Source organism: Nerophis ophidion, linkage group LG01, assembly GCF_033978795.1.
Source record: "Nerophis ophidion isolate RoL-2023_Sa linkage group LG01, RoL_Noph_v1.0, whole genome shotgun sequence".
Taxonomy (NCBI): domain Eukaryota; kingdom Metazoa; phylum Chordata; class Actinopteri; order Syngnathiformes; family Syngnathidae; genus Nerophis; species Nerophis ophidion.
Genome location: NC_084611.1, coordinates 5,073,242 through 5,096,513, shown reverse-complemented (window position 1 = coordinate 5,096,513; position 23,272 = coordinate 5,073,242). Strand labels below are relative to the sequence as shown.

Here is a 23,272-nt window from a genome sequence, read left to right as displayed (position 1 = left end):
ATTTCAGTTCAAAAATGTTTAAATGTCAAATGTTTGAATAATAACTGTCAGTTTACTGTAGTGTGCCATCTGTACTACTATAAGAGTACATCTTTTCTAGTGTTTCATTGAAAATAAAACCGCAAAGTCCATTTGGCTGTCATCTGTTTTAATTATGAGACACAATTTTGTCAAAGTCATTATTTTTATTTTCATGATTGAAAAAAGAAAATCTTACTTTGTAAAAGTAGTTTTATACTCGTGAGTGTTGTTGACACAGCTTTGCAACACTCGATATTCTAGTTCCAAGCATGTTTTACTCAATATAGGTCATCAAGTGTCGGCAACCAGCTGTAATATCTTACTGAGATCATTTAGAACCAAAACCCTTAAAACAAGTCAAATACTAACATAAAATCTGCTAAGTGAGAAGAGTGATCTTATCAGACAGAAAATAAGCAAATATCGCCCTTATTTGACATATTTCATCTTACTTAGATTTTAGTTTTTGCAGTGTGTAAAGTTAAATTGCAAACTGCTAAAATGATGCACCTCGCAAACTGTGACCTGTTAAGATCGTACAACAATTGTTTTCTCGACATAAGAGGAGAGAAAAAAAATACTTAAAACGTTTATATGAACGTACGACAACATTTTATTATATCAGTATGTGGAGTTACGTGGATTAAATAAAGAAATCCATGTACTAATATAATCTAGTTTAGTAAACTGTTCTAACGCTAAAGTGTTTACAAACAACAAAGAAGAAGAACCATGATAAACATTTTGAACTCATTGATAATCTTTTTCAAATACAAACTTACGTCACTATTTGTTATTTATTTAATTGTATCATTCATGCAGTATGTTGAGAACATGAAGTGAACAAAAAGTGTACGGGTGATCAAACAAAACTAAACATTGTACAGGAAGACGGAAGAGGAGCGCTGATGGGTCAAACAAATGTATACTTTGATGTTGCAGAAAAAAGACCATGTGTTTTTTTAACCGATTTCCGAACTCTAAATGGGTGATTTTTGGCAAATAAACGGCTTTCTGTTTATCGCTCTTTTAGCGATGACGTCAGAAGGTGACGTCACCGAGGTAACACACCCGCCTTATTCATTTTCACATTACAAACACCGGGTCTCAGCTCTGTTATTTTCCTTTTTTTTCGACTATTTTTTGGACATCATGCCTCGTCGGTGTGTTGTCGGAGGGTGTAACAACACTAACGGAGGGATTCAAGTTGCACCACTGGCCAGCAATCTGCCGCCAGACCCCCATTGAATGTGCCAGTGTCTGCGGGCCATGCTAAGACAGACATGGCACAGAGATGTATGGATAACCTGCAGATGCATTTGCAACAATAAAGTCAACGAAATCACAAAGGTGAGTTTTGTTGATGTTGTTGACTCATGTGCTAATCAGACATATTTGGTCACGGCATGACTGCCAGCTAATCGATGCTAACATGCTACGCTAATCGATGCTAACATGCTATTTACGCTAGGTGTATGTACATTTGAAACTACATACCCACATTTAATGCGAAACAAACACTTACCAATCGACGGATTTAAGTTGCTCCAGTGTCACAAGATGCGAAAGTCCTGATCGTTTGGTCCGCACATTTTACCGGCGATGCTAATAAGGCAGCCATGCTATGGGCCACTTCATTAGGTACACCCACGCTATGGCCGAATAGCGTCAATAGCTATTCGCTCAATAGCTACAATTTCTTCTTCAATTTCGTTTTCGCTATCTGCCTCCATACTCCGACCATCTGTTTCAATACATGCGTAATCTGTTGAATCGCTTAAACCGCTGAAATCCGAGTCTGAATCCGAGCTAATGCCGCTATATCTTGCTGTGGTAAGTTGCTCCAGTGTCACAAGATGCGAAAGTCCTGATCGTTTGGTCCGCACATTTTACCGGCGATGCTAATAAGGCAGCCATGCTATGGGCCACTTCATTAGGTACACCCACGCTATGGCATAATAGCGTCAATAGCTATTCGCTCAATAGCTTCAATTTCTTCTTCAATTTCGTTTTCGCTATCTGCCTCCATACTCCGACCATCTGTTTCAATACATGCGTAATCTGTTGAATCGCTTAAACCGCTGAAATCCGAGTCTGAATCCGAGCTAATGTCGCTATATCTTGCTGTGGTAACCGCCATTTTGTTTGTATTGGCAGCACTGTGTGACGTCACAGGGAAATGGATAGTGGTTTCGGAGATAGCGAAAATAAGGCACTTTAAAGCTTTATTTAGGGATATTCCAGGACCGGTAAAATTTTGAAAAAAACTTCAAAAAATACAACAAGCCACTGGGAACTGATTTTTATTGTTTTTAACCCTTTAGAAATTGTGATAATGTTCCCCTTTGAGGAACTCCGGACTGATCTCATCTACCCCTTGGGCCTTGCCGCCGAGGAGCTTTTTAACTACCTCAGCAACCTCAGCCCCAGAAATAGGAGAGTCCACCACAGATCCCCCAGGCACCGCTTCCTCATAGGAAGACATGTTGGTGGGATTGAGGAGGTCTTCGAAGTATTCCCTCCACCAATCCACAACATCCGCAGTCGAAGTCAGCAGAACACCATCCGCACCATACACGGTGTTGATAGTGCACTGCTTCCCCTTCCTGAGGCGGCGTATGGTGGTCCAGAATCGCTTCGAAGCTGTCCGGAAGTCACTTTCCATAGCTTCCCTGATGAACTGTCCTAGTTTTTACCCCCACGACCGCTGGAGCCGCACACCACTTGGCCCGTCGGTACCAGTCCACTGCCACCGGAGTCCTATGAACCAAAAGAACCCGATAGGACTCCTTCTTCAGCTTGACGGCATCCCTCACCGCTGGTGTCCACCACCGGGTTCTGGGATTACCGCCACGACAGGCACCAACAACCTTGCGGCCACAGCTCCAATCAGCCGCCTCGACAATAGAGGTTCGGAACATGGTCCACTCGGACTCAATGTCCAGCACCTCCCTCGTGACATGTTCAAAGTTCTTCCGGAGGTGGGAATTGAAACTCTCTCTGACAGGAGACTCTGCCAGACGTTCCCAGCAGACCCTCACAATGCGTTTGGGCCTCCCAGGTCTGTCCGGCATCCTCCCCCACCATCGCAGCCAACTCACCACCAGGTGGTGATCGGTAGAAAGCTCCGCCCCTCTCTTCACCCGAGTGTCCAAAACATGAGGCCGCAAATCCGATGACACAACTACAAAGTCGATCATGGAACTGCGGCCTAGGGTGTCCTGGTGCCAAGTGCACATATGGACACCCTTATGTTTGAACATGGTGTTTGCTATGGACAATCTGTGACGAGCACAGAAGTGCAATAACAAAACACCACTTGGGTTTGGATCTGGGCGGCCATTCTTCCCAATCACGCCTTTCCAGGTTTCACTGTCGTTGCCAACGTGAGGGTTGAAGTCTCCCAGTAGGACAAGGGAATCACTCAGGGGAGCACTTTCAAGTACTCCCTCGAGTGTACCCAAAAAGGGTGGGTACTATGATCTGCTGTTTGGTGCGTAAGCACAAACAACAGTCCGGACCCGTCCCCCCACCAGGCGGAGGGAGGCTACCCTTTCGTCCACTGGGTTGAACTCCAACGTGCAGGCTTTGAGCCGGGAGGAAACAAGAATTGCCACCCCAGCCCGTCGCCTCACTGCCGGCAACGCCAGAGTGGAACAGAGTCCAGTCCCTCTCGAGAGAAGTGGTTCCAGAGCCCTTGCTGTGCGTCGAAGTGAGTCCGACTACATCCAGCCGGAACTTCTCTACCTCGCGCACTAGCTCAGGCTCCTTCCCCCCCAGCGAGGTGACGTTCCACGTCCCAAGAGCTAGCTTCTGTAGCCGAGGATCGGACCGCCAAGTGCCCTGCCTTCGGCTGCCGCCCAGCTTACATCGCACACGACCTCTATGGCCCCTCCCACCGGCCTCTAAGGCCCCTCCCATGAGTGGTGGGCCTATTGGAGGGAAGCACAGTAGGCAATGATCCAATTTTTAAAAAGTATTTGTTAGGAAAATCGTTATTTGGCCGCTATTGTCTTACAGTAGAGGGCTAAAGTAGCTACACAAAAACTTTCTAACGTACTGTTTTTTTTTGTTTTTTTTTTATTAAATCAACATAAAATAATACAAGATACACTTACAATTATTTGTGCACCAACACAACCTCTCCCCCATTTACTTATTCACACAAAAGGGGTTGTTTCTTTCTATTATCAATACTCTGGTTCTTACTATATATATATATATATATATATATATATATATATATATATATATATATATATATATATAAATACAGTCCCTGAAGCACACATGGTTGTGTGCTGCTGGTCCACTAACATTTTTAATAATTACAATTTTTTTTATGTAATTTTTTTATATTGTTTTACTTTCTTTTTTATTCAAGAACATTTTTTTTTTTTTTTTTTTTTAAAAGGACCTCATCTACACCAGACCAGGTTGTCAATGACATTAGATTGTGTTAAGGGTTCTTAAAGGGGAACATTATCACAATTTCAAAAGGGTTAAAAACAATAAAAATCAGTTCCCAGTGGTTTGTTGTATTTTTTGAAGTTTTTTTTTTAATTTTACCGGTCTCGGAATATCCCTAAATAAAGCTTTAAAGTGCCTTATTTTCGGCTCTCTGCGAAGACACTGGCCATTTCCCTGTGACGTCACACAGTGCTGCCAATGTAAACAAACAATGGGAATACCACAGCAAGATATATCGGATTCAAACTCGGATTTCAGCGACTTAAGCGATTCAACAGATTACGCATGTATTGAAACGGATGGTTGGAGTATGAAAATATTGAAGAAGAAACTGAAGCTATTGAGCGAATAGCTATTGACGCTATTCATAGCCATAGCATGGCCGAATAGCGCGTTAGCATCGCCGGTAAAATGTGCAGACCAAACGATCAGGACTTTCGCATCTTGTGACACTGGAGCAACTTAAATCCGTCGATTGGTAAGTGTTTGTTTCGCATTAAATATGGGTGGAAGGAAACGTAATATAGTTGCAAATGCATCTGCAGGTTATCCATACATCTCTGTGCCATGTCTGCTTTAGCACCGCCGGTAAATAGCATGTTAGCATCGATTAGCGTAGCATGTTAGCATCGATTAGCTGGCACTCAACATCAACAAAACTCACCTTTGTGATTTCGTTGACTATCGTTGCAAATGCATCTGCAGGTTATCCATACATCTCTGTGCCATGTCTGCTTTAGCATCGCCGGTAAATAGCATGTTAGCATCGATTAGCGTAGCATGTTAGCATCGATTAGCTAGCAGTCACGTCGCAACCAAATATGTCTGATTAGCAAATAAGTCAACATCAACAAAACTCACCTTTGTGATTTCGTTGAATGTATCGTTGCAAATGCATCTGCAGGTTATCCATACATCTCTGTGCCATGTCTGTCATCGCCGGTAAAATGTGGAGACACTTTGGTACATTCAACGGGGGTCCGGCGGCAGATTTCTTGCCAGTGGTGCAACTTGAATCCCTCCCTGTTAGTGTTGTTACACCCTCCGACAACACACCGTCGAGGCATGATGTCTCCAAGGTTCCAAAAAATAGTCGAAAAAACTGAAAATAACAGAGCTGAGACCCGGTGTTTGTAATGTGTTGAAAATGAAAATGGTGGGTGTGTTACCTCGGCGACGTCACATTCTGACGTCATCGCCTCCAGAGCAATAAACAGAAAGGCATTTAATTCGCCAAAATTCACCCATTTAGAGTTCGGGAATCGGTTAAAAAAATATATGGTCTTTTTTCTGCACCATCAAGGTATATATTGACGCTTACATAGGTCTGCTGATAATGTTCCCCTTTAAGTCGTTTTTCGGATAATCCAGGGTTTGTGGGTGAAGCAGGACTCCTCTTTGCCCACACTCGTAGCGACTTCTTCACAGTTGAAGGCGCATTACCATGAATCATAAGGTAAGGAAGGCACTTGTAGTGACTTGTGCTGGTTAAAGCAAACAACAAGAGAGCATGTTCCTTCTCTGGGTTTTAATGTGAACGTGTTGCGGTACAGTACATAGAAAATGTGTGGCGAGTTCAAGGAGAAACATCTCATAGATCATGTCTGAATTTAATTTTGTGTTTGTGTCCTGCAGACGTCCAGCAGACGATTGGTCATTCAGAACAACTTCCTCCTCGGGCAAATGAAGAGGGCGACGCTTTTAACCAAGAGAGTCCAAGGTCGCCCCACATTAAAGAGGAAGAGGATGAATTCTGGATAACACAGGAAGCTGATTACACCAACTTGCCACTGACTATCATCTCTGTGAAGACTGAAGATGATGAAGAGAAACCACAAGTAGACAACCTCCTAGCTCCACTATCAGATAGTGAGGCCCAAGACAACGTTGAAAAACCTTTAAGCAGCGATACAGACTGTGAAGTTGATATGAGGACTCACACTGACGACAAACATTACAACTGTTCTAAAAAGACAGTTAAAAAACATTTTAACTGCTCAATTTGTGCTAAAAGCTTTACTAAAAAGAGCAGTTTTACGCAACACATGAGAACACACACAGGGGAAAAACCATTTGATTGTTCATTTTGCGGCAAAACATTTTCCCAAAAGATTAATTTGACAGCACACATGAGATCACACACTGGAGAAAAACCATATAATTGTTCAGTGTGTGGTAGAAATTTTTCCTATAATACCCATTTGACAAACCACATGAGAACGCACACGGGAGAAAAACCATTCAGCTGTTCAGTATGTGGGAAAAGATATTCTCGGAAGAGTGAATTGATAATACACATTAGAACGCACACGGAGGAGAAACCATTCATTTGTTCAGTCTGTGGTAGAAACTTCTCTCAAAAACAAACTTTGACTGCACATATGAGAACACACACGGGAGAAAAGCCGTTCAAATGTTCCATTTGTGGTAAAAAATGTTCTCAGAAGACCAATTTGACAGCACACATGAGAACACACACAGGAGAAAAACCATTCAACTGCTCAGTCTGTGATAAAGTTTTTTCCTATAAAATCCACTTGACAACTCACTTGAGAACACACACAGGAGATAAAACATTTAATTGTTCTGTGTGTAGGAAAGGCTTTTATCGTAAAACTGATTTAACGAGACACATGAGAACACACACTGGCGAGAAGCCATTTCAATGTTTAGTTTGTGGTCAAAATATTTCTCAAAAGGCTTATTTGACAGCACATATGAGAACGCACTCGGGAGAGAAACCATTTAAATGTTCAGTTTGTGGTCAAAATTTTGCCCGCAATAGCCATCTGACTGTACACATGAGAACACACACAGGGGAAAAACCGTTTATTTGTTCAATTTGCAGTAAGAAATGTTCTCGCAAGAGTGATTTGACAGCACACATGAGAACGCACACAGGAGAGAAACCATTTGATTGTTCGGTCTGCGGTCAAAACTTTGCCCGAAGACAATATTTGACTGGACACATGAAAACACACACAGGAGAAAAAAGCTTCAATTGTTCAGTTTGCGGGAGAAGTTTTTCTCGCAAGGAAAATTTGGCCGGACACATGCGAACGCACACTGGAGAAAAACCCTTTAAATGTTCGGTTTGTGGGAAAAACTTTGCTCTCAAGACTCAACTCACAGGACACATGAGAACACACACCGGAGATAAACCCTTTAATTGTTCAGCTTGCGGAAAAAGCTTTTATACCAGGCGAGGTCTGAGGCGGCACACACTGAAACACGCAATTGAACAAAACTAGTAGCTCGTGTATTATAAGAACCATGCCAGACAATAATATATGTTAGAACACAAAAACACACACCGGAGAAAAAATGCGAGTTGTCCAGTTTGTGTTACAAATTAAACTTAAAAGAGCAATTTGTTTGATCATATGAGAGAAACCCTTTCGTTTCAGAGTTTTTCTGGAAAAATGGCCCAACATGTAATGTATTTCAGCATGGATCGAATCAAAATTGTCAGTGTTCAAACCTTTATCCCAAAATCGAGACGATTCTTTATTCTGTGTGCAATTTAATGTGTTAGCTCAGTAGTTTTCCAAGTTAATCGATTACAGCAAACTAAGCATGGATTTTTTAATTATTTTTTTTTAATTCGCGAGTTAGAGTGATGCTTAAAACCTAGCAGCGACACAACTTTGATTTGTTGACAACTTGGATGGTGTTTTCCTCGCCTTTTTGAATTACAGAAGTGTACAACAATGATCATGAAATATTGTTTTTTGTTGTGACAATCTTGTGTAATAGTGTTGAACGTGCACACAGAGTGTAAATAAAAACTCACAAACAAGAGACCACGACAATGTGGCGTCCTCTGATTCTCAGTTTCTTTGTAAATATCTGTGCTGGAACCTTTCCAGTTTCAGCCCCTCTAAAATAGGCTTAATGACGCCCATGATGGAGAAGTTTTGAATGTACAGTCTTAACAGTTTTTAATGATTCTCAAAGATTCAAAGTTTAAAGTCCACAAAACGGAAGTTGAGTTTGGAGCTATGGAGTGTTATCTGAAGTGAAGATTGAAGACATTGTGGTGACTCAGAAACAGAAATACTTGAATAATCCCCGTGGGGAAAATACCATTCTAGCACAATCCCATTCAAGAGTGGACAAACATTACAGGGAGACAGAACAGGATCAAACATAATGCGAAACAAACAGAGATGTATGGATAACCTGCAGATGCATTTGCAATGATACATTCAACGAAATCACAAAGGTGAGTTTTGTTGATGTAGACTTATTTGCTAATCAGACATATTTGGTCGCGGCGTGACTGCCAGCTAATCGATGCTAACATGCTATTTACCAGCGGTGCTAAAGCAGACATGGCACAGAGATGTATGGATAACCTGTAGATGCATTTGCAACTATATTACGTTTCCTTCCACCCACATTTAATGCGAAACAAACACTTACCAATCGACGGATTTAAGTTGCTCCAGTGTCAAAAGATGCGAAAGTCCTGATCGTTTGGTCCGCACATTTTACCGGCGATGCTAACGCAGCTATTCGGCCATGCTATGGCTACGAATAGCGTCAATAGCTATTCGCTCAATAGCTTCAGTTTCTTCTTCAATATTTTCATACTCCAACCATCTGTTTCAATACATGCGTAATCTGTTGAATCGCTTAAGTCGCTGAAATCCGAGTTTAAATCCGAGCTAATGTCACTATATCTTGCTGTGGTATTCCCATTGTTTGTTTACATTGGCAGCACTGTGTGACGTCACAGGGAAATGGCCAGTGTCTTCGCAGAGAGACGAAAATAAGGCACTTTAAAGCTTTATTTAGGGATATTCCGAGACCGGTAAAATTTTGAAAAAAACATCAAAAAATACAACAAGCCACTGGGAACTGATTTTTATTGTTTTTAGCCCTTTTGAAATTGTGATAATGTTCCCCTTTAACCTTGTTAGAGGTCCTGAACCCCACCAGTTTCATGTGCGTGTTCACCGAATCCTTCTTTAGTGAAAGATAAAATGTTTTTTTTTTATTCTCAAATTCAACACAAGGTTATATGATTTTTTTTTTCACTGGTGCACAAAATGAACCGTGCATGAACATCAGCTTGTTTAAAGAACAAAACCAACACACTGCATGAACTCACAACAAATGACAAAATCAGTTTGACTTCTGCTGTTGCCGCATCCATAACATGCCGATAGGGAGAAGTTTTTATGTACACCAGGCCTGGGCAATTATTTATACTCGGGGGCCACATTTTGAGAAAAAAATGTCTCTGGGGGCCGGTATATCTATTTTTAGGAACACTAATACAAAACCTTGCAATAATGTCAGATCAAATGCCAAAAACGTTATGACGGACCGACCGCTTTAAAAAAACAGAATGCAATTTTACATTTTTTTTTACTGAATGAGACACTCGGAATGTACATGAAAATAAAGAATGTGGGATTTACAATATTATCTATGAAGGATAAAACACTGAATATTGACAACATATGAACGTCAGCCCCACCCCCCCTCCATCCACATATTTTACAATCAAGGAAAACACAACAAAAATGCAACAAACTGCGAAATATGAATGCAAATGGTAAAAAAACAAATCAATCAATCAATCAATCAATCAATGTTTATTTATATAGCCCTAAATCACAAATGTCTCAAAGGGCTGCACAAATCATTACGACTACGACAAAAGGGCAAGGAAAACTCACACCCAGTGGGCAGGGAGAATTCACATCCAGTGGGACGCCAGTGACAATGCTGACTATGAGAAACCTTGGAGAGGACCTCAGATGTGGGCAACCCCCACCCCCAGCAATGGATGTCGAGCGGGTCTAACATGATACTGTGAAAGTTCAATCCATAGTGGCTCCAACACAGCCGCGAGAGTTCAGTTCAAAGTGGATCCAAGACAGCAGCGAGAGTCCCGTCCACAGGAAACCATCCCAAGCGGAGGCGGATCAGCAGCGTAGAGATGTCCCCAACCGATACACAGGCGAGCGGTCCATCCAGGGTCTGGACTCTGGACAGCCAGTACTTCATCCATGGTCATCGGACCGAACCGCCTCCACAAGGGAGGGGGGGGACATAGGAGAAAAAAGAAAAGAAGCGGCAGATCAACTGGTCTAAAAAGGAGGTCTATTTAAAGATTAGAGTATTCAAATGAGTTTTAAGGTGAGACTTAAATGCTTCTAAAAAACAACTAAAATCTGATATATATGAATATATTGTAAAAATCTCTTTCCACGTCTGTCCCTGACACCCGCATTTTAGGCTCTGGAAACCCTCCCCACCCACAGTGTTTGGTGCCTGGTGTGAGCTGCTGTTACTTAGATGACCAAAGTAATTAATTACATTACCATAGCAACTAGTATATCATGCAAAAGCGCAGATTTCTACCATTGAAATACTTAGTTTAGTTCAAGACTTACGATCATTATAAAACATGAGTTGATATCATAATGAAAGCTACACTTTCCATCTTAAAGGGGAACATTATCACAATTTCAAAAGGGTTAAAAACAATAAAAATCAGTTCCCAGTGGCTTGTTGTATTTTTTGAAGTTTTTTTCAAAATTTTACCGGTCTCGGAATATCCCTAAATAAAGCTTTAAAGTGCTTGATTTTCGCAAATTTGCGATGCCACTACCCATTTCCCTGTGACGTCACACAGTGCTGCCAATGTAAACAAACAATGGGAATACCACAGCAAGATATAGCGACATTAGCTCGGATTCAAACTCGGATTTCTGCGACTTAAGCGATTCAACAGATTACGCATGTATTGAAACAGATGGTTGGAGTATGAAAATATTGAAGAAGAAACTGAAGCTATTGAGCGAATAGCTATTGACGCTATTCATAGCCATAGCATGGCCGAATAGCTGCATTAGCATCGCCGGTAAAATGTGCGGACCAAACGATCAGGACTTTCGCATCTTTTGACACTGGAGCAACTTAAATCCGTCGATTGGTAAGTGTTTGTTTCGCATTAAATGTGGGTGGAAGGAAACGTAATATAGTTGCAAATGCATCTGCAGGTTATCCATACATCTCTGTGCCATGTCTGCTTTAGCACCGCCGGTAAATAGCATGTTAGCATCGATTAGCATAGCATGTTAGCATCGATTAGCTGGCAGTCAACATCAACAAAACTCACCTTTGTGATTTCTGTGACTTTATCGTTACAAATGCATCTGCAGGTTATCCATACATCTCTGTGCCATGTCTGCTTTAGCACCGCCGGTAAATAGCATGTTAGCATCGATTAGCGTAGCATGTTAGCATCGATTAGCTGGTAGTCAACATCAACAAAACTCACCTTTGTGATTTCGTTGACTATCGTTGCAAATGCATCTGCAGGTTATCCATACATCTCTGTGCCATGTCTGCCTTAGCATCGCCGGTCAAATGTGGAGACACTCTGGCACATTCAATGGGGGTCTGGCGGCAGACACTTTGGCATCTTGGGGCCAGTGGTGCAACTTGAATCCCTCCCTGTTAGTGTTGTTACACCCTCCGACAACACACCGATGAGGCATGATGTCTCCAAGGTTCCAAAAAATAGTCAAAAAAACGGAAAATAACAGAGCTGAGACCCGGTGTTTGTAATGTGTTGAAAATGAAAATGGTGGGTGTGTTACCTCGGCGACGTCACATTCTGACGTCATCGCCTCCAGACCGATAAACAGAAAGGCGTTTAATTGGCCAAAAATCACCCATTTAGAGGTCGGAAATCGGTTTAAAAAATATATGGTCTTTTTTCTGCACCATCAAGGTATATATTGACGCTTACATAGGTCTGCTAATAATGTTCCCATTTAAGCTAGATATATAGATAGTACTTTATTAAATGTTGGCTGTTGGAACCGTTCAAATCACCAAGAGAACACACGTTTCTCTTGAGTTTTCCGAGAGGTACTCAAAAAGGGCAAAAGAGTGAAAGATTTTACAAAAAACGACAATAAACATGTCAGGCCCTCCAGACCGAGACAGCGGGGTTTGCAGTGATCACTTTGCTAAACTTTGGTTTGATATACTTTTAATGTTGAGTAGTTCCCATCTAAGTTTTATCTTGCTATTGATTGTATTTCATCTCAGTATGGGGTTCTTAAAATGCAGTTTTGCAATGAGTCTTTTGAAAAGCACCAACTCATCGAGTCAAAATAAAAGCAAGCAAATGTGAGCAAAAACTAAAAGATTTAAGTTTTTTTTTTTTACCAAAGGCAAAAATTCTAAATGAAGCTTTCAGCACGTACACAATGTTGACATCTTTAGTTATATTTTCATAAACAATCATAAAATAATCTTTCAGCACGAACACAACATACTGTGTACTGTGTCTTCTAAAAGCAAACTTAAAACTAATTTATTTGTTCAGGCTTTTAATTAACTACTCTTGGACTGCTATGATTTTTTTTAACAATCTTTTATTTTGTATACATTTATATTGGGTTTTATTATGTGTTTTTTCTTGTCTATTTAAATCGTTTTTTTTTTTATTGTGAGTAATTTCTGTGATTTTAAGTATGTTGTGAGGCCCTTTGTGGCTTTTTGTCTTTTTGTCTGCCAAACAAATAAATGTTACTTCCATTTACTTAACCTCTCAAGGTCCAAGCTGTTTGTTTACATGCTTTTTATTTTTTTTTCTTTGCTATTTGGGCTTATTGGACCCTAATTACAATAAAAACTAAGAATCATATTTTGATATGATGTACTTAGTCCATAAGTACACAAATGTGTACTTCATGTTTAGTGACATTTTAATTCTTATGTTTACACTTTTTTTTTCCAAATTCCATTGTATGTTATATTCTTCTGACACCACCAGGCGGCAGTATAAGTGTCCACATAAGCGGCCATAAGACCCCAATTCAGTAGTGTACATAATTTTGGAAATAAGAGCTAAAAGGTGCTGTCCACGCATGTGGCCACTAAGGCCTTTGTTAATTAAATAATGATATACCGTATTTCCTTGAATTGCAGCAGGGCATATAGTATGCTGCCGGGTCAAACTCGCTTCCCAGAATAATTAGCGCATGCTTAGTATTACCGGCTGGTCAAACTCGTGACATCACGAGTGACACTTCCTTTGTCATCATTTTCAAAATGGAGGAGGCTGATTTCACTACCGGTCATTTGAAATCGCATTGAGGGAAGAAGATTAAGAGCTATTCAGTAGGATTTAAGGTCCAAGCTTACATCACACTCAAATTTTTACTGCATGCCTTTGGTAAGTGCCGGAGTGAGAAGAGGTTTTAAAATAATTAGCGCATGCTTACTTTTACCGCATGCCTTTGGTAAGCACAGGAGTGTGAAGAGGTTTTAAATTAATTAGCGCCCCGGTGGCAATTCAAGGAAATACGGTATATGACATTTGATAATTTAAGTGATTGAAAACATTATTAAAGCATTTAAAATAGCTGATTGCTAATTACTCCAGATAGAAAATGCAAACATCTAATTAAAAAAAAAAATTAACAACCATGTTCTGATAAAAAAATAACATATATTTTATGAATTTATCATAATAATGAACAATAATGTAAAGTAGTGAAGTGAATTATATTTATATAGCGCTTTTCTCTAGTGACTCAAAGCGCTTTACATAGTGAAACCCAATATCTAAGTTACATTTAAACCAGTGTGGGTGGCACTGGGAGCAGGTGGGTAAAGTGTCTTGCTCAAAGACACAACGGCAGTGACTAGGATTGCAGAGGCGGGAATCGAACCTGCAACCCTCAAGTTGCTGGCACGGCCACTCTACCAACCGAGCCATACCGCCCCCCTAGATTCGGACTATTCAACTTAGAAGCATATATCATTTTGCAAAAACCGTTGTTTAAAAATAAAACAGTAAAATGCTTTTATTTTGAAAACAACGGCCGTACAATATATGAACGGAAGTGGTTGACTTTTGACGCATGCGCAAACAGACCAAGCTCTTCAAAGACTTTGCAGGCGAGCACGATGGCGGACTGAAGAACTTTCAAATGCGCGATCTAACACTTTTATAGATTCTTATGTCATCGCCTTAACTAAAACACTAGAAACGGAAGTTAAATTTGAAGCGACGGAGTGTGACCTGAAGTGGAGATTGAGGACGTGATTGAAGACGGACGACTACTGCTATGCTAAGATGGCGACGTCATGTCAAAGAGAAAGTGAAAGAGAATCAGCGCCACCAACTTCCAGCAAATCACCAACGGAGATGAAGATAAAAACCGAAGATGAAGGTGAGTGAGTTGAGGTTTCGTCGTTTTAAAAGTTATTTCAAGCCCTGGAATGAGTGTTGATGAGAAATTCGCCGATTTGAACGTGAAGAAAGAGCCGCCATGATTGTTAGCTTGAAGAAGGCAGTGGAGTTCACATCAGAGGAGATGAAAGAACGCAAAAGTCAAATGAAGAAAGAAAGAGAATACCTGACGTATTTGTTAGATATGAATTCCAACAACAACCATCCATGCATCATTAATTCTCTTGCTTCAAAGTAGGCTTACAAGGCATTCAGCTGTCTGCTGCCACCTACTGATATGGAAGAGTATTACAGGGTTTCTCTGCCGAGCTCCAGACTCAAAACGCCACATTATTTGCGGATTATGGACGTAGTGGGTAGAGCGGCCGTGCCGAAAAACCTGAGGGTTGCAGGTTCACTTCCCACCTATTGACATCCAAATTGCTGCCGTTGTGTCCTTGGGCAGGACCCTTTGCCCCCGGTGCCGCTCACACTGGTGAATGAATGATGAATGAATGATTGGTGGTGGTCGGAGGGGCCGTAGGCGCAAACTGGCAGCCACGCTTCCGTCAGTCTACCCCAGGGCAGCTGTGGCTACAGATGTAGCTTACCACCACCAGGTGTGAATGAATGATGGGTTCCCACTTCTCTGTGAGCGCTTCGAGTATCCAACAATAGAAAAGTGCGATATTAATCTAATCCATTATTATTATTATTATTAGTTGGGTGAAATTACATAATTTAACACTAGTGTGCCACGGCACAGTGGTTGAAAGACACTGCACCGTGCTGCCCAACTAATCAACTAATCATATAAAATATAAATATTTCTATATGATTAGTTGGCTGTGATGAGGTGGCAACTTGTCCATGGTGTACGACGCCTCCCGCCCGATTGTAGCTGAGATGGGCACCAGCGCTCCCCGTGAACCCCAAGGAGTATAAGCGGTAGGGAATGGATGGATGGATGGATGATTAGTTGGGCAGCACGGTGGAGTAGGGGTTAGTGCATCTGCCTCGCAATACGAAGGTCCTGAGTAGTCCTGAGTTCAATCCCGGGCTCTGGATCTTTCTGTGTGGAGTTTGCATGTCCTCCCCGTGACTGCGTGGGTTCCCTCCGGGTATTCCGGCTTACTCCCACCTCCAAAGACATGCACCTGGGGATAGGCCCCTCCCACCTCCAAAGACATGCACCTGGGGATAGGCCCCTCCCACCTCCAAAGACATGCACCTGGGGATAGGCCCCTCCCACCTCCAAAGACATGCACCTGGGGATAGGCCCCTCCCACCTCCAAAGACATGCACTTGGGGATAGGCCCCTCCCACCTCCAAAGACATGCACTTGGGGATAGGCCCCTCCCACCTCCAAAGACATGCACTTGGGGATAGGCCCCGCCCACCTCCAAAGACATGCACCTGGGGGTAGGCCCCTCCCACCTCCAAGGACATGCACCTGGGGATAGGCCCCTCCCACCTCCAAAGACATGCACCTGGGGATAGGCCCCTCCCACCTCCAAAGACATGCACCTGGGGATAGGCCCCTCCCACCTCCAAAGACATGCACTTGGGGATAGGCCCCTCCCACCTCCAAAGACATGCACCTGGGGATAGGCCACTCCCACCTCCAAAGACATGCACCTGGGGATAGGCCCCTCCCAGTTCCAAAGACATGCACCTGGGGATAGGCCCCTCCCACCTCCAAAAACATGCACCTGTAGATAGGCCCCTCCCACCTCCAAAGACATGCACCTGGGGATAGGTTGATTGGCAACACTAAATGGTCCCTAGTGTGTGAATGTGAGTGTGAATGTTGTCTGTCTATCTGAGTTGGCCCTGCGATGAGGTGGCGACTTGTCCAGGGTATAAACCCCCTTCCGCCCGAATGCAGCTGAGATAGGCTCCAGCGACCCCCCGCGACCCCAAAAGGGACAAGCGGTAGACAATGGATGAATGGATAGTTCAATTGCAGTCAATCTCATCCACAAGAAACTAATTTTTCAGACATGGAAACTTCTTTCCTAAAAATGTAGGTCTAATTACGGCAGTCCTTCGGTTTTCATTAGTAATCCAGTCCAAATGGTTTGTTGAAACTGAATCTTTAAAGCAAATAATGTTTACCTACACTAGCCATTCTAGACCTGGACACCCAGGAATGATTAATGCAGTGTTTCCTATTTTCAATGGCATTTAAAGGGGAAATGCACATTGTGGTTTTGGGGGGAATTTTGCCTAAAAGAGACAGAAAACATTGAGGTTTTTTTGCATCGTAACTTGGTTCTAAGTAGCTGGCAATGCAGCTAATGGGAGCGATCCATTCTGCCTCCAAATCACTTTTAAATGCATTCAAAAAACGTCAACAATAATTCATTTACGTTCCGTAACTTGTATGACAACCAAACTGTAGCAATATTGTTATTGTAAGAGCAAACACAGAGGAACTATTTTCAGGCGTAGTAACACATCACCTGGCAACGGCATTAGCCGTAAGCTAACTTCTGCGACAGCAGCTGCATAGCTTATGTAGCTTAAAAAGTTGGGCAAAATGCCCCTGAAAGACTCCCAGACCATGAGAAACCAAATTATTTGGTCTGACGAGACAAAGAATGAAGTCTTTGGTGTGAATGCCAGGCGTCATGTTTGGAGAAAACCCGGTGCCGCCCATTACCATCCCTACAGTGAAGCATGAGGGTGGCAGCATCATGCTGCGGGGTTGCTTTTCAGGGGCAGGAACTGGGAGACTAGTCAGGATAGAGGGAAAGATGAACGCAGCAATGTACGGAGACATCCTGGGTGAAAACCAACGCTTCCCGTCCAACCTGATGGAGCTACAAAGAGGAATGCGCCAAAAAATGGATGCCGCTAGTTGTGCCAAACTTAACACATTTTCTAATTTAAAGAAAATAATAATTACGTTGTCATTATGGGGTATTGTCTGTTGAATTTTGAGGGCAAAAATAAATGTAATTTGGTATTTGGCCGTAACATAAATTGGGGAAAAAGTGAATAGGAACTGCCAGACCCTGAAGAAACGGTCAGAAAGCAGCTTGAAAACGGTCTGTTAAACATCATCTTGACCACAGAACCACCATCACATGTTTGGTAGACCACATCACATGTTAGGTAGACCACATCACATGTTAGGTAGACCACATCATGTGTTAGGTAGACCACATCATGTGTTATGTGGACCACATCACATGTTTGGTAGACCACATCACATATTGGGTAGACCACATCACATGTTGGGTAGACCACATCACATGTTGGGTAGACCACATCACATGTTGGGTAGACCACATCGCATGTTGGGTAGACCACATCGCATGTTGGGTTGACCACATCACATCTTTGTTAGACCACATCACATGTTGGGTAGACCACATCGCATGTTGGTTAGACCACATCACATCTTTGTTAGACCACATCACATGTTGGGTAGACCACACCACATGTTGGGTAGACCACATCGCATGTTGGGTAGACCACATAACATGTTGGGTAGACCACATCACATGTTGGGTAGACCACATCGCATGTTGGGTAGACCACATCGCATGTTGGGTTGACCACATCACATGTTGGGTAGACCACATCACATGTTGGGTAGACCACATCGCATGTTGGGTAGACCACATCACATGTTGGGTAGACCACACCGCATGTTGGGTAGACCACATCGCATGTTGGGTGGACCACATCCATGTTGGGTAGACCACATCACATGTTGGGTAGACCACATTGCATGTTGGGTAGACCACATCGCATCTTTGTTAGACCACAGCACGTTATGTGGACCACAAGGAAGTCTTTTAGGGTCAAGGAATTAGAGCCGGCCTTCATCTGGTATAATTATATTGTTGTTGTTTTTTTCATTTTTTAACAAACCGTATTGTTGATTGAACATGATTCCTACATGTACATAAACATAATGTACCTGCCAATTGTGTGCTTAGTTGTACCACCAAGAAGCATTTTTTTTCATCTCTAATTTAAAGTAAATAATATTTAAATTTTTGTTTCTACATGTAAAAGACTTCCATGTGGTCTACATAACATGCGATGAAAGGTTGCATAGTTGATGTTTTACACATCATCTTCAAGCCGTTGTCCGACACTCTTCAGGATGCGCCGTTTTATGGGCGGTCTTTTTTACGTGCCTCCACTTTGACGTCACCTTCTTGTTTTTAGCTTCCGTAAGGATGTCTACTGACAGATGTAAGTTAAAACTGTACACTACTTCGTCTTAGAAATGGCAAACAGCCGAGGATGCATGTGCATGTACGAGCCAGTCGGCCCCACAACAAAAGGATAACGAAAAAGAAGGATCTCAATGAACAAACACAGCGGCGGTCACGCACAAAACATATCATTAATGTCTAAAATTGGCAAGCTGGTTTTTATAAATATTTCTGCCATGCCTCCGTGGTTTGAAAACTTTTTGGGGTGTTACCATTTAGTGGTCAATTGTACACAATATGTACTGTACTGTCCAATCTACTAATAAAAGTCTCAATCGTTCAATCAATCAATAAGGAAGAGGGTTGGGGGCGGGGCTAAAATTTACAGAAACCAAAGAAACAATGCATTTTATGTCTACAAAAGTATTGACAAACAATGTTGTACTTCAATATCAAACCTGTAGGGGGAGGTAGGAACTGTGGAACAAGTTCAAGGAGAAACATCTCAAGGGTCATGTCCGAGCTAAAATGTTTGTGTCCTGCAGACGTGCAGCAGCTGACTGCTCATCCAGAAGAACTTTACCCCCAGCCGCAGGGTGACGACTTCACTTTGAAGCAAGAGCAACCATGGCCCTCACACGTCAAAGAGGAAGAGGAGGAATTATGGATAACGCGGGAAACTGATGTCACCGAGTTGCCGCTGACTGTTGTCTCTGTGAAGACTGAAGATGATGAAGAGAAACCACAAATAGACAACCTCTTAGCTCCACTATCAGATAGTGAGGCTGAAGACGATGTTGACGAACCTTTGAGCAGCGATACAGACTGTGAAGGTGATATGAGGACTAATACTAACAGCAAACATTCTGGTTGCTCTAAAAAAAAGAGAATTAAAACATGTTTGAGCTGCTCGGTTTGTGCTAAAAGCTTTACTCAGAAGAGCAATTTGACTAAACACGTGAGAACACACACGGGAGAAAAACCATTTGTTTGTCCAGTCTGCGGCAAAACATTTTCCCAAAAGACCAATTTGACCAGGCACATGAAAACGCACACAAGGGAAAAACCATTTAATTGTTCAGTTTGCGTTCAGGTTTTTTCCTTTGAGGCACATTTGAAAGCCCACATGAGAACACACACGGGAAAGAAACCGTTCATTTGTTCAGTTTGTGGCAAGAAAAGTTCACTCAAGACCCATTTGACAGCACACATGAGAACCCACACGGGAGAGAAACCGTTTATATGTTCAGTCTGTGGGCAAAAATTTTCTCAAAATGCCCATTTGACAGCACACGCGAGAACGCACACAGGGGAGAAACCATTTGATTGTTCGGTTTGCGGCAAATGCTTTTCTCAGAAGGCCTATTTGGCGTCACACATGAGAACACACACGGGAGAGAAACCGTTTGATTGTTCAGTTTGCGGTAAAAGTTTTTCTCTAAAGCAATCTTTGACTCGTCACATGAGAATTCACGGAGGAGAAATGCCTGGCAAGTACACTTATATTAAACTTTGTTAGTGTTAACATTTTGACGCCAAACTATCTAAAAGGATCTTTACATCGTGTGCATTTTGACTCGTTACATTCTGAAATCATCTGTTGAGGCGAACTGATTTTTTTTTCTGACTGATTTTTTTTCTGACAGCAGCTAAATAACTTGCATCGTTAAGAGAACAACATGGATGGGGTTTCCCTCACCTTTCTTATGGATTACAGAAGTGTACGTCAACGATCATGAAATTGTGTTTGTGTTGTGAGAATGATTACGTCTACACTGCAGGCCAAAGTGGCCCAAATCAAATTTTTTTTTTTTTTTTAATCAGATTTTTATCCCACCTGACTGTTTAAACTGCAAGTAAAATGTGATTTTTATCAGACTCCGGTGTAAACGCCAATATGGCTTCAACTTCACTTGCATGCACAGTTCAACAAAGTGAAAACAAAAGAAGTTAACCGGGAGGAAGTTGCCACTACTACAAAATAAAATAAAAGTACCAACTCCTTAAAAATTAATGTTACTTTACGTGAAATTAAATTAAAGTGACATAATATATCAATGGATGTATATAGAGTTGTAATCTTTTAATGGTTGTTAGAGGAGACACGGACATCAGCGTGGATCCACGGGAGCTTTATTTTTCAACTCACAGCATCAATTCCGGTCCTTCAATAATTGCTATTTATTTGGAATCAAAATATATATTAATATATTACATACAGCATATTATTTGCTCACTATTAACTGATCATGTATTGAAAATGTGGTCGTCTTTGTGTGGTGTTGGGGTCTCTGGGACCCGTTTTCATTTTTTATTAAAAGTAAAATGATACAATTAATACATTTTTCAAACTGAGACTCATTCACTTGGGCTTATTTTCTGTGAAGAACATATATCAGAATACATGTTTAATGACCCCTTCCTCATTTTGTGGCTGTTAAAGGCCTACTGAAAGCCACTACTAGCGACTACGCAGTCTGATAGTTTATATATCAATGATGAAATATTAACATTGCAACACATGACAATACGGCCGCTTTAGTTTACTAAATTGCAATTTTAAATTTCGTGCGGAAGGATCATGCTAAAACGTCGCGGTATGATGACGGGTGCGCGTGACGTCACGCATTGTAGAGGACATTTTGGTCCAGCACCGTTCACAGCTATAAGTCGTCTCTTTTCATCGCATAATTCCACAGTATTCTGGACATCTGTATATAATATATATATATATATATATATATATATATATATATATATATATATATATATATATATATATATATATATATATATATATATATATATATATATATATATATATATATATATATCAGGGTTTCCCACACATTCATTTATTTGTGGCGGCCCGCCACGAAAGAATTACGGCTGCCACAAATAAAATAAAAAATACAAATTATTTTTAATTTTTATTTTTATTTTTTTTCGGCTTTTGACTCGCTCGACCACTCATAAAAGCAATGGGACTCTGTCTGTGAATGGAGCTTGTAGTTAAATATTATATAAATATGTAAATATTATATAAATATGTATATAAATATGTACATAAAGTGTTTGCGGGACTGCGTCGACCATCCATTCATCATCCCTACGGGATTGCATCGAGGGTGTTGGATTGGGGGACAGGAGGGTGTATGTGTAGCGTATATATTTTTTTGTGGATGTGTGTGTGTGTGTGTGTGTGTGTGTGTGTGTGTGTGTGTGTGTGTGTGTGTGTGTGTGTGTGTGTGTGTGTGTGTGTGTGTGTGTGTGTGTATAAGCCCACAGTGTGTCTCTGTTCCGCGGCCTTGATGTATTAGCCGTCGCTAGTCCAAAGTTCACAACAACAGGTGTGTGTCCATGAGAGACAAGAAGGGAGTTTGTTGTGTTTTCCTGCAGTGATCTTCAAGAGAGTCTCGAAGCCAGGGAAAAAATCTAAGTTAAAATGATTTGTATGCGAGTGAAAATAAAATTTGCTTTTCACTCTAAAATTGTCTATGACTGGTCCTCAAAAACTACGGGGTAGACAGTCCGATGTAATCCACAGTTCTTCCCGCATCCTCCAATCATTTGTGGCAGCTTTGGGGTACTTTGAAGACTGCCAGCGACTTCCAATTTGTCAACAAACCAGAGCAACGCTTACTCCAATCAGCAGATGTCCTGTTGTCATAATTCCGAATAGGTGGATATCTTCATGTCCTCGACAGAAAAGGGTCGCCAGCCACGCGGCCCTCCTTCTTCTCTCAAGAGTCCGCCGTGTGTCCAGCAACAACCGCTTCGTCACGACAGCAGGTTCCCCCAAACCCAAGATCTTGTCAATTTTGTTGAGGCCAGTTAAATAGTTCCAATGTTTGGATTTGGAGAGCAGTGCAAAAAGAAGCAACAAGAAAGTTAAGACAAGACAAAACAAAGAAGCAAGCAGGAGAGATAAGGGAGACGAAAGGGAAGTGTCCACCCTTTGGTGAGTGCCAGAGAGTGAAGTGAAGTGAATCATATTTATATAGCGCTTTTTCTCTCGTGACTCAAAGCACTTTACATAGTGAAACCCAATATCTAAGTTACATTTAAACCAGTGTGGGTGGCACTGGGAGCAGGTGGGTAAAGTGTCTTGCCCAAGGACACAACGGCAGTGACTAGGATGGCGGATGCGGGAATCGAACCTGCAACCCTCAAGTTGCTGGCACAGCCGCTCTACCAACCGAGCTAAACCGCCCCGAGAAATAACCGAGAAATTATTGAGATTATTATTGTTATTATAAAGAAAGCGTTTAAATTGAATGACTGCTATTTGGGCTGTATAGGAAATATAAATACTTGTGACCTGTATTTTTTATTTGTTTAAACAAAACCCAACGCAGTTATTTGATTAGGTCTGTTAAAAAAACAAACA

At 41.6% G+C, this 23,272-nt stretch overlaps 1 protein-coding gene across 1 annotated transcript in view; it reads left to right on the top strand.

Annotated features, from left to right (window-relative positions):
• Positions 1-8,295, top strand: part of LOC133540536 (gastrula zinc finger protein XlCGF57.1-like) — a 13,320-nt gene extending 5,025 nt beyond the window's left edge. Inside the window, exon 3 of the mRNA XM_061883605.1 lies at positions 6,127-8,295. Coding sequence (XP_061739589.1) covers positions 6,127-7,742 — 1,616 coding nt within the window. The 3' untranslated portion in view covers positions 7,743-8,295. The remainder of the gene's footprint in view (positions 1-6,126) is intronic.
• Positions 8,296-23,272: the final 14,977 nt, after the last annotated feature.